Source organism: Mustelus asterias, unplaced genomic scaffold (assembly GCF_964213995.1).
Source record: "Mustelus asterias unplaced genomic scaffold, sMusAst1.hap1.1 HAP1_SCAFFOLD_203, whole genome shotgun sequence".
NCBI classification, from domain to species: Eukaryota; Metazoa; Chordata; class Chondrichthyes; order Carcharhiniformes; family Triakidae; genus Mustelus; species Mustelus asterias.
The window spans coordinates 134,712-148,959 of record NW_027590193.1 but is presented as its reverse complement, the minus strand read 5'-3'; the positions used below and the strand labels follow the sequence as shown (position 1 = coordinate 148,959).

Sequence of the window (14,248 nt, the reverse complement as noted above, 5' to 3'; positions counted from 1 at the left end):
GTGCCAGGGTGGGCAGTGCCCCGTGGGCACTGCTCAGCCCTTCCCCGACCACGTGGGTGCTTCAATGACCTCCAATCCCCTGGCGAGGCCATCATGTCTGGTCTCCGCTGGTGGAGACCATCTGGGATTCTCGCCGGGGCGGACTGCGAGCGGCTGGTTGGTTACGGTAAATGAGCCGATACGATAGCATCACTGACTCGTTCATGACATGCTAACCCGGGCCAGTACAATTGGGGAAGGCAGAAAACCTGCCGGGTTTCTCATTTTCCACCTCCTGCTCCATCTTCCCATCTCATCTCGATGATAGTCGGGCAGGATGAGGGAGTAAGATCATGCTCTGTGTGTGTGTCTGCGTGTGTGTGTTAGCTAGTGTGTGTTAGTGTGTTAGAGCTTGTGTGTGTTGGAGAGTGTGCGTTAGTGTGTTAGAGAGTGTGTGTTAGTGTGTTAGAGAGTGTGTGTTTGTGTGTTCGGGAGTGTGTGTTAGTGTGTTAGAGAGTGTGTGTTAGTGTGTTAGAGAGTGTGCGTTAGTGTGTTAGAGAGTGTGTGTTAGTGTGTTAGGGAGTGTGCGTTAGTGTGTTAGAGAGTGTGTGTTAGTGTGTTAGAGATTGCGTGTTAGTGTATTAGGGAGTGTGTGTTAGTGTGTTAGGGAGTGTGCGTTAGTGTGTTAGAGAGTGTGTGTTAGTGTGTTAGAGAGTGTGTGTTAGTGTGTTAGAGATTGCGTGTTAGTGTGTTAGAGAGTGTGTGTTAGTGTGTTAGGGAGTGTGTGTTAGTGTGTTAGAGATTGCGTGTTAGTGTGTTAGGGAGTGTGTGTTAGTGTGTTAGAGAGTGTGTGTTAGTGTGTTAGAGATTGCGTGTTAGTGTGTTAGAGAGTGTGTGTTAGTGTGTTAGGGAGTGTGTGTTTGTGTGTTCGGGAGTGTGTGTTAGTGTGTTAGAGAGTGTGTGTTAGTGTGTTAGAGAGTGTGCGTTAGTGTGTTAGAGAGTGTGTGTTAGTGTGTTAGGGAGTGTGCGTTAGTGTGTTAGAGAGTGTGTGTTAGTGTGTTAGAGATTGCGTGTTAGTGTATTAGGGAGTGTGTGTTAGTGTGTTAGGGAGTGTGCGTTAGTGTGTTAGAGAGTGTGTGTTAGTGTGTTAGAGAGTGTGTGTTAGTGTGTTAGAGATTGCGTGTTAGTGTGTTAGAGAGTGTGTGTTAGTGTGTTAGGGAGTGTGTGTTAGTGTGTTAGAGATTGCGTGTTAGTGTGTTAGGGAGTGTGTGTTCGTGTGTTAGGGAGTGTGTGTTAGTGTGTTAGGGAGTGTGCGTTAGTGTGTTAGAGAGTGTGTGTTACTGTGTTAGGGAGTGTGTGTTAGTGTGTTAGGGAGTGTGCGTTAGTGCGTTAGAGAGTGTGTGTTAGTGTGTTAGGGAGTGTGTGTCAGTGTGTTAGAGCATGTGTGTGTGTTAGAGAATGTGCGCTTGTGTGTTTGAGTGTGTATTAGTGTGTTAGAATGTGTGTGTGCTCCAGACACTAACACACATGTTAGTATGTTACAATACATGTGTATTTGAGAAAGTGTGTGTGTGTTTGAAAATATGTGTTAGTGTGTTAGAATATGTGGAGGAGTTTTGTTTGGAGGTATTTTTATAAAATAACCCCCCCCCCCCAACTATGAACACCACCCGTGAAAAACACCCCCACAACACCCCACCACAACACCCCCCACAAAACCCCCCCACAACAACCCCCACCCAACACAACTCCCCCACGCACCAACCCCCAACACAACAGCCCCAACCCCCACCTTCCCACTCAGCACCCCCCCACCCAACACCCACCCCCACCCACGATTCCCCCACCCAACCCTCTACCCAAGACACCTCCTCTGAATGCCCCCCTCAAGCAGCCCCCCCCAGACACACACCCCCTCCCCATGCAGCAACAGCCCCCTCTGCAGAACAGCCCCATGCTCATTCCCCCCAGAGCACCCTCCCCCGAGCAACACCAGCCCCCCCACACAACAATCCCTCCCCCTCAGGCACTGCCAGGCGGCCGTGCCAAGGTCCTTCCTCACCCCCCCCCCCCCCCCCCTCCACCCCCCGACTGATGCACTCACCTCAGGTCCTCTGGCAGGTCTGCCTACTGGGTACCCGTCGTTGGAGAGATGGTATAACTCACATTATTCTATTGGGGATTCTGATGTTCCCAGTGTGAGTTGTTACCTTGGCATTTTCCATTCCCATGGCTGATCCCAGATCAATAAAGTGGGAGCGGAAATTCCCCATCTCCCCCACCCCCAACCCCCATCTCCCCCACCCCCAACCCCCATCTCCCCCACCCCCAACCCCCATCTCCCCCACCCCCAACCCCCATCTCCCCCACCCCCACTCCCTCATCTCCCCCACCCGCACTCCCCCGTTCTCAGTGTGGTCGAGCCTTGACCACACTGAGAACTGGGGGAGGTGATGTCTGTGGGGAGGCGATGCTATGTGGGGGAGCTGGGGGGCGGGGGGGGGCGGGGGGTGGGGGGGCGGGGTCGGTGGTAGATCTCCCAGCAATTCTCCCGAGTCCCCTGGATCTCTAAATCTGGTAGATTTCCTGTATCATCCTGAGTAAAGACAGACACAAAGGCCGAACCCCTACCACCTCGCTCGCCCCAGAATCAGGGCGGGCGAGGGTCCCAGAACAGAAATCTCCGTTGGCCTCGGGGAGGATTTTACGATCTTGCCTAAGGCAGGCTGTAAAATCCCACCCAAAGTGATCCTTTAGCTTTTCTGCCATTTCTCTGTTCCCCATTGTGATTTCTCCTGGCTTTGCCTGTAATGGACCCATATTTGTCTTCGCCAAATTCGTCCTTTTTACATACTGATCGAAGCTTTTACAATCCAATTTTATGTTTTCTGATAAATTGCAATAATATTCTGGTGGAATTTGAATTCAATTTTAAAAAAACTCTGGAATTAAGAATCTATTGATGATCATGAAACCATTGTCGATTGTTGGAAAAACCCATCACTAATCTCCCTTTCACGAAGGAAATCTTCTGTCCTTACCCAGTCTGGCCTACACGTGACTCCAGAGCCACAGCAATGTGGGTAACTGCCCTCTGAAATGACCACACTCAGTTCAAGGACAATTGGCTAAGGGCAGTAACTAAGGGCCCTGCCGCTGGTGCCCATATATCCTGAATGCTTTTCTAAAAAAAATCCCATTGCTTATCATCAGTGCAACATCTTCACAGAAAGGAAACAGTGGCGCTGGACAGGGTGGAGAGATTTACAAGGATGATATCAGAAATGTGTGTGTGTTACACATCAGCTGGGCCCCCCGCTTGGGAAAAGGCAACCAAGAGGGTCCCCGATGGAGGTCTTGACAATTCTGGAATGTTTCCCCTTGTGGGAAGGAGCAAAGCCGGAGACCGTCGATATCAGAGAGTCACTGAGAAATCCAGCCGGGAATTCAGGAGAAACATCCTTACCCAGGGAGTGGGGAGAGTGTGGGGCTCGCTCCCACAGGGAGTGGGGAGAGTGTGGAACTCGCTCCCACGGGGAGTGGGGAGAATGTGGAACTCGCTCCCACAGGGAGTGGGGAGAATGTGGAACTCGCTCCCACAGGGAGTGGGGAGAGTGTGGGGCTCGCTCCCACAGGGAGTGGGGAGAATGTGGAACTCGCTCCCACAGGGAGTGGGGAGAATGTGGAACTCGCTCCCACAGGGAGTGGGGAGAGTGTGGGGCTCGCTCCCACAGGGAGTGGGGAGAATGTGGAACTCGCTCCCACAGGGAGTGGGGAGAGTGTGGAACTCGCTCCCACAGGGAGTGGGGAGAATGTGGGGCTCACTCCCACAGGGAATGGGGAGAATGTGGGGCTCACTCCCACGGGGAATGGGGAGAATGTGGGGCTCGCTCCCACGGGGAGTGGGGAGAATGTGGGACTCACTCCCACAGGGAGTGGGGAGAATGTGGGACTCGCTCCCACAGGGAGTGGGGAGAATGTGGGACTCGCTCCCACAGGGAGTGGGGAGAATGTGGGGCTCGCTCCCACGGGGAGTGGGGAGAATGTGGGACTCACTCCCACAGGGAGTGGGGAGAATGTGGGACTCGCTCCCACAGGGAGTGGGGAGAATGTGGAACTCGCTCCCACAGGGAGTGGGGAGAATGTGGAACTCGCTCCCACAGGGAGTGGGGAGAATGTGGGGCTCGCTCCCACAGGGAGTGGGGAGAATGTGGGGCTCGCTCCCACGGGGAGTGGGGAGAATGTGGGGCTCGCTCCCACAGGGAGTGTTTGAAGTGAATTGTATCAATACACTGAAGGAGCAGTTAGCCAAACACAGGAAGGTGAAGGGAATAGAGGGTTACGATGATGGATTTAGAGGAGGAAAAACACCAGCAGGGACTGGTTGGGCTGAATGGCCTGACTCTGTGTCGTTTATCCTGTGTCAGGGTGGGAGAGGGAGGGAGAGGAATTATGACCCCAAATATTTCAGAACGGGGGACTATTTCTGGGAATGGGGAGTTCAGGGGTTTATCTTTGTTGCTGTGAAGTTGGATTGAGTTGGCGTTAAGTGCAGCAAGATCGGACGCACTGAGTGGGATTTTACGACCGACCTCACTCGGGCAAGATCGTAAAATCCCGCCTGAGGCCAATGGAGAATTCCGTCCTGAGAATAAAATTCCGGTAAAATCCCGGTCACTGAATCACAGCGTTTGCGAATGTGCTTCAGTTTGTGTCTATCTGCAGATCTGTGCTCACTCGGGGCAGGAAGAGGTCAAAACATCAAGTCACAGAACGAGGAACAGTAAGACGGAAAGCGAGGCTGGACAGAAGTGAATCGCGCGCTCCGCACTCACCAGTAGATGATGGGCTTTGGTTCCCCCAGCACGCACACAGTTAAACTGATGTTCTGACCCTCCACTGCAACTTGGTCACTCAGAGGCACCTAGAAAAACACAACAGGCACCAGTCAACAATCGTCAGCGAGGAACCAAACCGCGGCTGTGAGGGAGGCAAACTGATTAACTCCCAAACCCTTACCATTCGGAAATAAACCATTCACTGTCATCACTGAGAGACCGAGACAGAGGGCGAGGTGCGTTACCCTCAGAGGGAGAATTATCCTTTGTTTACAGGATGTGGGTGTCGCTGGCTCGGCCAGCATTTATTACCCAACCCTAATCCCCCCTTGAGAAGGTGGTGGTGAGCTGCCTTCCTGAACCGCTGCAGTCCCTGAGGTGTAGGTACACCCACAGTGCTGTTAGGGAGGAAGTTCAAGGATTTTGACCCCAGCGACAGTGAAGGAATGTCGATATATTTCCAAGTCAGGGTGGTGAGTGGCTTGGAGGGGAACCTCCAGCTGGGCGGCACGGTAGCACGGTGGTTAGCACTGCTGCTTCACAGCTCCAGGGACCTGGGTTCGATTCCCGGCTTGGGTCACTGTCTGTGTGGAGTTTGCACATTCTCCTCGTGTCTGCGTGGGTTTCCTCCGGGTGCTCCGGTTTCCTCCCACAGTCCAAAGATGTGCGGGTTAGGTTGATTGGCCATGCTAAAATTGCCCTTAGTGTCCTGGGATGCGTAGGTTAGAGGGATTAGTGGGTAAAATATGTCAGGATATGGGGGTAGGGCCTGGGTGGGATTGTGGTCGGTGCAGACTCGATGGGCCGAATGGCCTCTTTCTGTGCTGTAGGGTTTCTAAGTTTCTGGGGGTGTTCCCAGGTATCTGCTGCCCTTGTCCTTCTAGATGGTTGAGCTTGTGGGTTTGGAAGGTGCTGCTTAAGGAACCTTGGTGAGTTGCTGCAATGTATCTTGTAGATGGTACACACTGCTGCTACTGAGCGTCGGTGGTGGAGGGAGTGAGTGTTTGTGGATGTGGTGCCAATCAAGTGGGCTGCTTTGTCCTGGATGGTGTTGAGTTTTTTGAGTGTTGTTGGAGCCACACTCAACCAGGCAAGTGGGGAGTATTCCATCACACTCCTGACGCGTGCCTTGTAGATGATGGACAGGCTTTGGGGAGTCAAGAGGTGAGTTACTTTCCAGAGGATTTACAGCCTTGGACCTGCTCTTGTAGCCATATATGGCTCGTCCAGTTCAGTTCCTGGTCAATGGTAGCACCAGGATGTTGACAGTGGGGGATTCAGTGAGGGTAATGCCATTGAATGTCAAAGGGTGATGGTTAAATGCTCTCTTATTGGAGATGGTCATTGCCTGGCATTTGTGTGGCATGAATGTTACTTGCCACTTGTCAGCTCAAGCTTGGACATTGCCCAGGTTTTGCTGCATTTGAACATGGACTGCTTCAGTATCTGAGGAGTGACGAATGGTGCTGAACATTGTGCAATCATCAGCGAACATCCCCACTTCAGACCTTATGACGGAGGAAAGGTCATTGATGAAGCAGCTGAAGATGGTTGGGTCGAGGACACTCCTGAGGAACTCCTGCAGAGATGTCCTGGAACGGAGATGATTGACCTCCAATCACCACAACCATCTTCCTTTGTGCCGGGTGTGACTCCAACCAGTGGAGAGTTTGCCCCCTGATACCCATTGATTCCAGTTTCTCTGGGGCTCCTTGATGCCACACTCGGTCGAATGTTGTCTTTATGTCAAGGGCTGTCACTCTCACCTCACCTCTGGAATTCAGCTCTTTTGTCCATGTTTGAAGCAAGGCTGCAATGAGGTCAGGAGCTGAGTGACCCTGGCGAAACCCAAACTGGGCGTCACTGATGATTGAGAGCAGACTGATTGGGCAATAATTGGCCAGGTTGGATTTGTCCTGCTTTTTGTGTACAGGACATACCCGGGCAATTTTCCACATTGTTGGGTAGATGCCAGTGTTGTAACTGTACTGTAAGTGGTACTGATCCACGTCAGATCAGCCATGATCTTATTGAATGGCGGGGCAGGCTCGAGGGGCGAGATGGCCTACTCCTGCTCCTATTTCTTATGTTCTTATGTTCTTATGTACTGGAAGAGCTTGGCTAGGGGAGCGGCAAGTTCTGGAGCAAAAGTCTTCAGTACAATTGCCGGAATGTTATCAGAGCCCATTGCCTTTGCAGTATCCAAAGTAAAGTTTATTTATTAGTGTCACAAGTAAGGCTTATATTAACAGTGCAATGAAGTTACTGTAAAAATCCCCTAGTCGCCACACTCCAGCACCTGTTCGGGTAACACTGAGGGAGAATTTAGCACGGCCAATGCACCCTAACCAGGTGCTCCGGTTTCCTTCCACAGAATTTCGGACTGTGGGAGGAAACCCACGCAGACACGGGGAGAATGTGCAGACTCCCACACAGACAGTGACCCAAGCCGGGAATCGAACCCGGGTCCCTGGCGCTGTGGGGCAGCGGTGCTAACCCGCCGTGCCACCGTCAGTGCCTCCAAACGTTTGGTTGATATCACGCGGAGAGAATCGAATTGGCTGGAGACTAACATCTGTGATACCGGGGACCTCTGGAGGAGTGCTGTACTGGGGATTGGGACTAACCGTCGGAGTGTTGTGAGTGTGAATGAAGAAAGTTCCTAATCATGGTATTTTCCACAAGGAGTTCAGGATATTCAGTCCGGGCTTACCTGGAAGCTCGGTGGAGCTTTGAAGTGTGTCTCGATGACGCTCTGAGGCTCGTACACACTCTGCTGCTCACAGATCTCTGGCAGCCTCAGCGCCTGTTTCCCTTTGTAGGTCAAGTCGACAGGTTCCTCCAGGGGACTGAGATATTCCTCGTCCGATGTGATGGGACTGTAGAGCTCAGTGGGGATGGGCAGGGACCTCCGATCGGCAGTCGAGTCTGTGTCGTCACAGAGAGAGAGAAGCCGCGTTCAGTTAAGGCCAAATCCCCAGCAGGACCAACACACTTCCATCTCTCCAATCAGACCTTGGTAAGGTCAGTGCCACTTCTAAGCATGGGTCACAACTGGTCACTACTGCTTTAACAAGTCTTTATGTGGAGATGCCGGCGTTGGACTGGGGTGAACACGGTAAGAAGTCTCACAACACCAGGTTAAAGTCCAACAGGTTTATTTGGTAGCAAATACCATAAGCTTTCGGAGCGCTGCTCCTTCGTCAGATGGAGTGGAAATCTGCTCTCAAACAGGGCACAGAGACACAAAATCAAGTTACAGAATACTGATTAGAATGTGAATCCCTACAGCCAGCCAGGTCTTAAAGATACAGACAATGTGGGTGGAGGGAGCCTTAAACACAGGTTAAAGAGATGTGTATTGTCTCCAGACAGAACAGCTAGTGAGATTCTACAAGTCCAGGAGGCAAGCTGTGGGGGTTACTGATAATGTGACATAAATCCAACATCCCGGTTTAGGCCGTCCTCATGTGTGCGGAACTTGGCTATCAATTTCTGCTCAGCGACTCTGCGCTGTCGTGTGTCGTGAAGGCCGCCTTGGAGAACGCTTACCTGAAGATCCAAGGCTGAATGCCCGTGACTGCTGAAGTGCTCCCCCACTGGAAGAGAATAGTCTTGCCTGGTGATTGTCGAGCGGTGTTCATTCATCCGTTGCTGTAGCGTCTGCATGGTTTCCCCAATGTACCACGCCTCGGGACATCCTTTCCTGCAGCGTCCTTTCCTGCTACGACAACGGATGAATGAACACCGCTCGACAATCACCAGGCAAGACTGTTCTCTTCCTGTGGGGGAGCACTTCAGCAGTCACGGGCATTCAGCCTTGGATCTTCAGGTAAGCGTTTTCCAAGGCGGCCTTCACGACACACGACAGCGCAGAGTCGCTGAGCAGAAACTGATAGCCAAGTTCCGCACACATGAGGACGGCCTAAACCGGGATGTTGGATTTATGTCACATTATCAGTAACCCCCACAGCTTGCCTCCTGGGCTTGTAGAATCTCACTAGCTGTTCTGTCTGGAGACAATACACATCTCTTTAACCTGTGTTTAATGCTCCCTCCACTCACATTGTCTGTACCTTTAAGACCTGGCTGGTTGTAGGGATTCGCATTCTAATCAATATTCTGTAACTTGATTTTGTGTCTGTTTGCACTGTTTGAGAGCACATTTCCACTCCATCTGACGAAGGAGCAGTGCTCCGAAAGCTTATGGTGTTTGCTACCAAATAAACCTGTTGGACTTTAACCTGGTGTTGAGAGACTTCTTACTGTTAACAAGTCTTTACTATGATGAAAGATTTGAAGGGTTGACATAAAAACAAGTTCACTTGTAGGGGAGCCCAAAACAGATAGAAGCAGGAGGAGGCCATTCGGCCCTTCGAGCCTGTGTCACCATTCATTCTGATCATGGCTGATCATCGAATTCAATATCCTGATTCCCCCCTTCCCCCCATATCCCTGGATCCCTTTAGCCCCAAGAGCGATATCTAATTTCTTCGTGAAATCAGACAATGTTTTGGCCTTGACTGCGTTCTGCAGTCGAATAAATTTCTCCTCACCTCAGTTCTGAAAGGTTTACTCCTTATCCTCAAACTATGACCCCTAGTTCTGGACTCCCCCACCATTGGGAACATTCTTTCTGAAGCTACCCTGTCTAACTCTATTAGAAGATGATAAGTTCCTAAATGTTTTGGGGGTGGGTCTGTATTTTGGGGGAGGTGCTGTGTTTTGGGGAGTGGCTGTGTTTTGGGGGAATTTGATGGGGTCGTGTTTTGGGCAGGGGCTGTGGTTTGGGGGTGGGCCTGTGTTTTGGAGGAAGGGCTTTGTTTTGAGGGTGGGTATGTGTTTTGTGGGTGTGTATTGAGGTGGGGTTGTGCTTGGGGAGAGGCTGTGTTTTGGAGAAGGACTGTGCTTTGGGGAGGGACTGTGATCTGGGGAGAAGCTGTATTTTCGGGAGGGGCTGTGTTTTGGGGAGTGGTTGCGTTTTCGGGAGGGGCTGTGTTTTGGGGAGTGGTTGTGTTTTGAGGGTGGGCTGTGTTTTGGGGAAAGGGCTGTGTTTTGAGTGGATGGGCTGTGTTTTTATGAGTGACTGTGTTTTGAGGGGATGGGCTGTGCTTGGTGGAGGGGCTGTGTTTTGGGGGAATTTGATGGGCTGTGTTTTGGGAGAGTGGCTGTATTTTGGTGTGGAGCTGTGGTTTTGGGTGGGCCTGGGTTTTGAGGGTGGCTGTGTGTTTTGTGGGTGTGGCTCTGTATTGAGGTGGGGTTGTGCATTGGGAGTGGCTGTGTTTTGGGGAAAGGACTGTGTTTTGTGGGTGGGCTGTGTTTAGTGGGTGGGCTGTGTTTTGGGGAGGGGCTGTGTTTTGGGGAGGGGCCGTGTTTTGGGGAGGGCCGTGTTTTGGGGAGGGGCTGTGTTTTGGGGAGGGGCTGTGTTTTGGGGAGGGGCTGTGGTTTTGGGAGGGTCTGTGGTTTGGGGAGGGTCTGTGTTTTGAGGAGGGGCTGTGTTTTGGGGAGAGGCTGTGTTTTGGGGAGGGGCTGTGTTTTGGGGAGGGGCTGTGTTTGAGGGGTGGGGCTCCATTTTGGGGGCAGGGCTGTGTTTTGGGGAAGGAGCTGTGTTTTGGGGAAGGGGTTGTTTTTTGGGGAGGGGCTGTGTTTTGGGGAAGGGTTGTGTTTTGGAGGAATGTGATGTGGGAGGGATTGTGCTTTGAGGAGGGGCTGTGTTTTGGGGAGGGCTGTGTTTTGCAGGAGGGGCTGTGTATTGTGGGTGGTGCTGTGTTTTGGGGAGGGGCTGTTTTAGGGTGCTGTGTAGTGGGAAGAGGCAGTGTTTTGGGGCAGGGCTGTGTTTTGCAGGTGTTCCTGTATTTATGGAGGGTCCCTGTTATGGAGGAGGAGCTGTGTTTATGGGGTCATGAGGTTTACAGCATGGAAACAGGCCCTTCGGCCCAACTTGTCCATGCCGCTCCTTTTTTAAACCCCTAAGCTGGTCCCAATTGCCCGCGTTTGGCCCATATCCCTCTATACCCATCTTACCCATGTAACTGTCTAAATGCTTTTGAAAAGACAGAATTGTACCCGCCTCTACTACTACCTCTGACAGCTTGTTCCAGACACTGACCACCCTCAGGGTGAAAAAATTGCCCCTCTGGACACTTTTGTATCTCTCCCCTCTCGCCTTAAACCTATGCCCTCTCATTTTAGACTCCCCTACCTTTGGGAAAAGATATTGACTATCTGGCTGATCTGTGCCCCTCATTATTTTATAGATCTCTATAAGGTCACCCCTCAGCCTCCTACGCTCCAGAGAAAAAAGTCCCAGTCTATCCAGCCTCTCCTTATAACTCAATCCATCAAGTCCCAGTAGCATCCTAGTAAATCTTTTCTGCACTCTTTCTAGTTTAGTAATATCCTTTCTATAATAGGCTGACCAGAACTGTACACAGTATTCCAAGTGTGGCCTCACCAATGTCTTGTACAACTTCAACAAGACGTCCCAACTCCTGTATTTAATGTTCTGACCAATGAAACCAAGCATGCCGAATGTCTTCTTCACCACTCTGTCCACCTGTGACTCCACTTTCAAGGAGCTATGAACATGTGCCCCTCGATCTCTTTGTTCTGTAACTCTCCCCAATGCCCTACCATTAACTGAGTAAGTCCTGCTCTGGTTCAATCTACCAAAATGCATCATCTCGCATTTGTCTAAATTAAACTCCATCTGCCATTCATCAGCCCACTGGCCCAATTGATCAAGATCCCGTTGCAATCCTAGATAACTTTCTTCACTGTCCGCTATGCCACCAATCTTAGTGTCATCTGCAAACTTACTAATCATGCCTCCTATATTCTCATCCAAATCATTAATATAAATGACAAATAACAGTGGACCCAGCACTGATCCCATAGGCCTCTAGTTTGAAAATCAACCCTCTACAACCACCCTCTGTCTTCTGTCATCAAGCCACTGTTGTATCCAGTTGGCTACCTCACCCTGGATCCCGTGAGATTTAACCTCATGCAACAACCTAGCATGCGGTACCTTGTCAAAGGCCTTGCTAAAGTCCATGTAGATAACATCAACTGCACTGCCCTCATCTACCTTCTTGGTTACCCCTTCAAAAAACTCAATCAAATTTGTGAGACATGGATGGGGCTGTGTTTTGTGGGAATGGGCTTTGTTTTGGGGCAGGACTGTGTTTTGGGCTGGGGCTATGTTTTGGATAATCTGTTGCAGGAGGGGCTGTGTTTTGGGAGAATTTGATGCGGGAGGGGGTGTGTTTTGCGGGAGGGGCTGTTTTTTGCGGGAGGGGCTGTGTTTTGTGGGAGGGGCATTGTTTTGCAGGAGGGGCTGCATTTTGAGGGGAGGGGCTGCGTTTTGAGGGGAGGGGCTGTGGTTTCAGGGGAGGTGCTGCGTTTTCAGGGGAGGGGCTGTGTTTTTGGGGGAGGGCTGTGTTTACGGGGGGGGACTGTGTTTTTGGGGTGGAGCTGTGTTTTGGGGGAGGGACTGTGTTTTGCGGGAGGGGCTGTGTTTTGCGGGAGGGGCTGTGTTTTGCGGGAGGGGCTGTGTTTTGCAGGAGGGGCTCTGTTTTGCAGGAGGGGCTGCATTTTCAGGGGACGGGCTGCGTTTTCGGGGGAGCGGCTGCGTTTTTGGGGGAGGGGCTGCGTTTTCAGGGGAGGGGCTGCGTTTTCGGGGGAGGGCTGTGTTTACGGGGGAGGGACTGTGTTTTTGGGGTAGGGTTGTGTTTTGCGGAGGGACTGTGTTTTGGCGTAGTGGCTACGTTTTGGGGAGGGGCTGTGATTTGTGGAGGGGCTGTGATTTGGGCAGAGGCTGTGTTTTGGGGAGGGGCTGTGTTTTGGGGAGGGGCTGTGTTTTGGGGAGGGGCTGTGTTTTGGGGAGCTGCTGTGTTTTTGGGATATGCTGTGTTTTGGGGAGGGTCTGTGATTTGGGGAGGGGCTGTGTTTTGTGGGTGTCTCTGTGTTTTGGGGGTGTGTCTGTGTTTTGGGGGAGGGGCTGTGTTTTGGGGTTTGGGCTGTGTTTTGCGGGAATTTGTTGTGGGAGGTGTGTTTTGAGGAGAGGCTGTGCTTTGGGGAGGGGCTGTGTTTTGAGGGAGGGGCAGTGTTTTGAGGGAGGGGCTGTGTTTTGAGGGAGGGGCTGTGTTTTTGGGTGGGGCTGTGTTTTGGGGAAGGGGCTGTGTTGTCGGGGAGGGTTTGTGCTTTGAGGAGGGGCTGTGTTTTGGGGAGGGGCTGTGTTTTTGGGGTTGTCTTTTGTGGAGGGACTGTGTTTTGCTGCAGGACTGTACTTTGAGGAGGGGTTTGCTTTGAGGGGGCTTGTTATGGGGAGTGGCTGTGTTTTCACGGAGGGGTTGTGTTTTGAGGAGAGGCTGTGTTTTTGTGCAGGGCTGTGTTTTGGGGAGGGATTATATTTTGGGGCAGTTTGATGGCGGAGAGGCTGTGTTTCGCTGCGGGGCTGTGCTTTAGGGAGCAGCTTTCTTTAGGGGGGCTGTATTTTGGGGCAGGGCTGTGTTATGGAGGAGGAGGGTCTGTGTTTTGGGGTGGGGCTGTGTTTTGAGGGTGTGGCTGTGTTTTGAGGGTGTGGCTGTGTTTTGGGGGTGTGGCTGTGTTTTGGGGGTGTGGCTGTGTATTGGGGGTGTGGCTGTGTATTGGGAGTGTGGCTGTCTTTTGGGGGTGTGGCTGTCTTTTGGGGGTGTGGCTGTCTTTTGAGGGAGGGGCTGTGTTTTGAGGGAGGGGCAGTGTTTTGGAGGTGTGGCTGTGTCTTGGGGGTGTGGCTGTGCCTTGGGGGTGTGGCTGTGTCCTGGGGGTGTGGCTGTGTTTTGGGGGTGTGTCTGTGTTTTGGGGGTGTGTCTGTGTTTTGGGGAGGGGCTGTGTTTTGGGGAGGGGCTGTGATTTGGGGAGGGGCTGTGATTTGGGGAGGGTGTGTGTTTTGGGGAGGGGCTGTATTTTGAGGGTGTGGCTGTGTTTTGGGGGTGTGTACTGTGTTTTGGTGGTGTGGCTGTGTCTTGGGGGTGTGGCTGTGTTTTGGGGGTGTGGCTGTGTTTTGCGGGGGCTGTGATTTGGGGGAGCGGCTGTGTTTTGGGGGATGGGCTGTTTTTTGAGGGAGGGGCTGTGTTTTGGGGGAGGGGTTGCGTTTTGGGGAGGGGCTGCGTTTTGAGGAGGGGCTGTGTTTTGGGGGAACGGCTGTATTTTGGGGAGGGGCTGTGTTTTGAGGGAGGGGCTGTGTTTTGGGGAGGGGCTGCGTTTTGGGGAGGGGCTGCGTTTTGGGGAGGGGGCTGTGTTTTGGGGAGGGGCTGTGTTTTGGGGAGGGGCTGTGTTTTGAGGGAGGGGGTGTGTTTTGGGGGAGGGGCTGTGTTTTGGGGAGAGGCTGTATTTTGGGTGAGGGGCTATGTTTTGGGAGAATTTGATACGGGAGGAGCTGTGTTTTG

The 14,248-nt window shown here is 52.1% G+C and overlaps 1 protein-coding gene across 1 annotated transcript in view; it reads right to left on the bottom strand.

Annotated features, from left to right (window-relative positions):
- Positions 1–14,248, bottom strand: part of LOC144485641 (striated muscle-specific serine/threonine-protein kinase-like) — a gene marked incomplete at its 5' end in the record, with an annotated part of 96,608 nt that overhangs the window by 50,844 nt on the left and 31,516 nt on the right. Inside the window, 2 exons of the mRNA XM_078203741.1 lie at positions 4,815–4,903; positions 7,531–7,745. Coding sequence (XP_078059867.1) covers positions 4,815–4,903; positions 7,531–7,745 — 304 coding nt within the window. The remainder of the gene's footprint in view (positions 1–4,814; positions 4,904–7,530; positions 7,746–14,248) is intronic.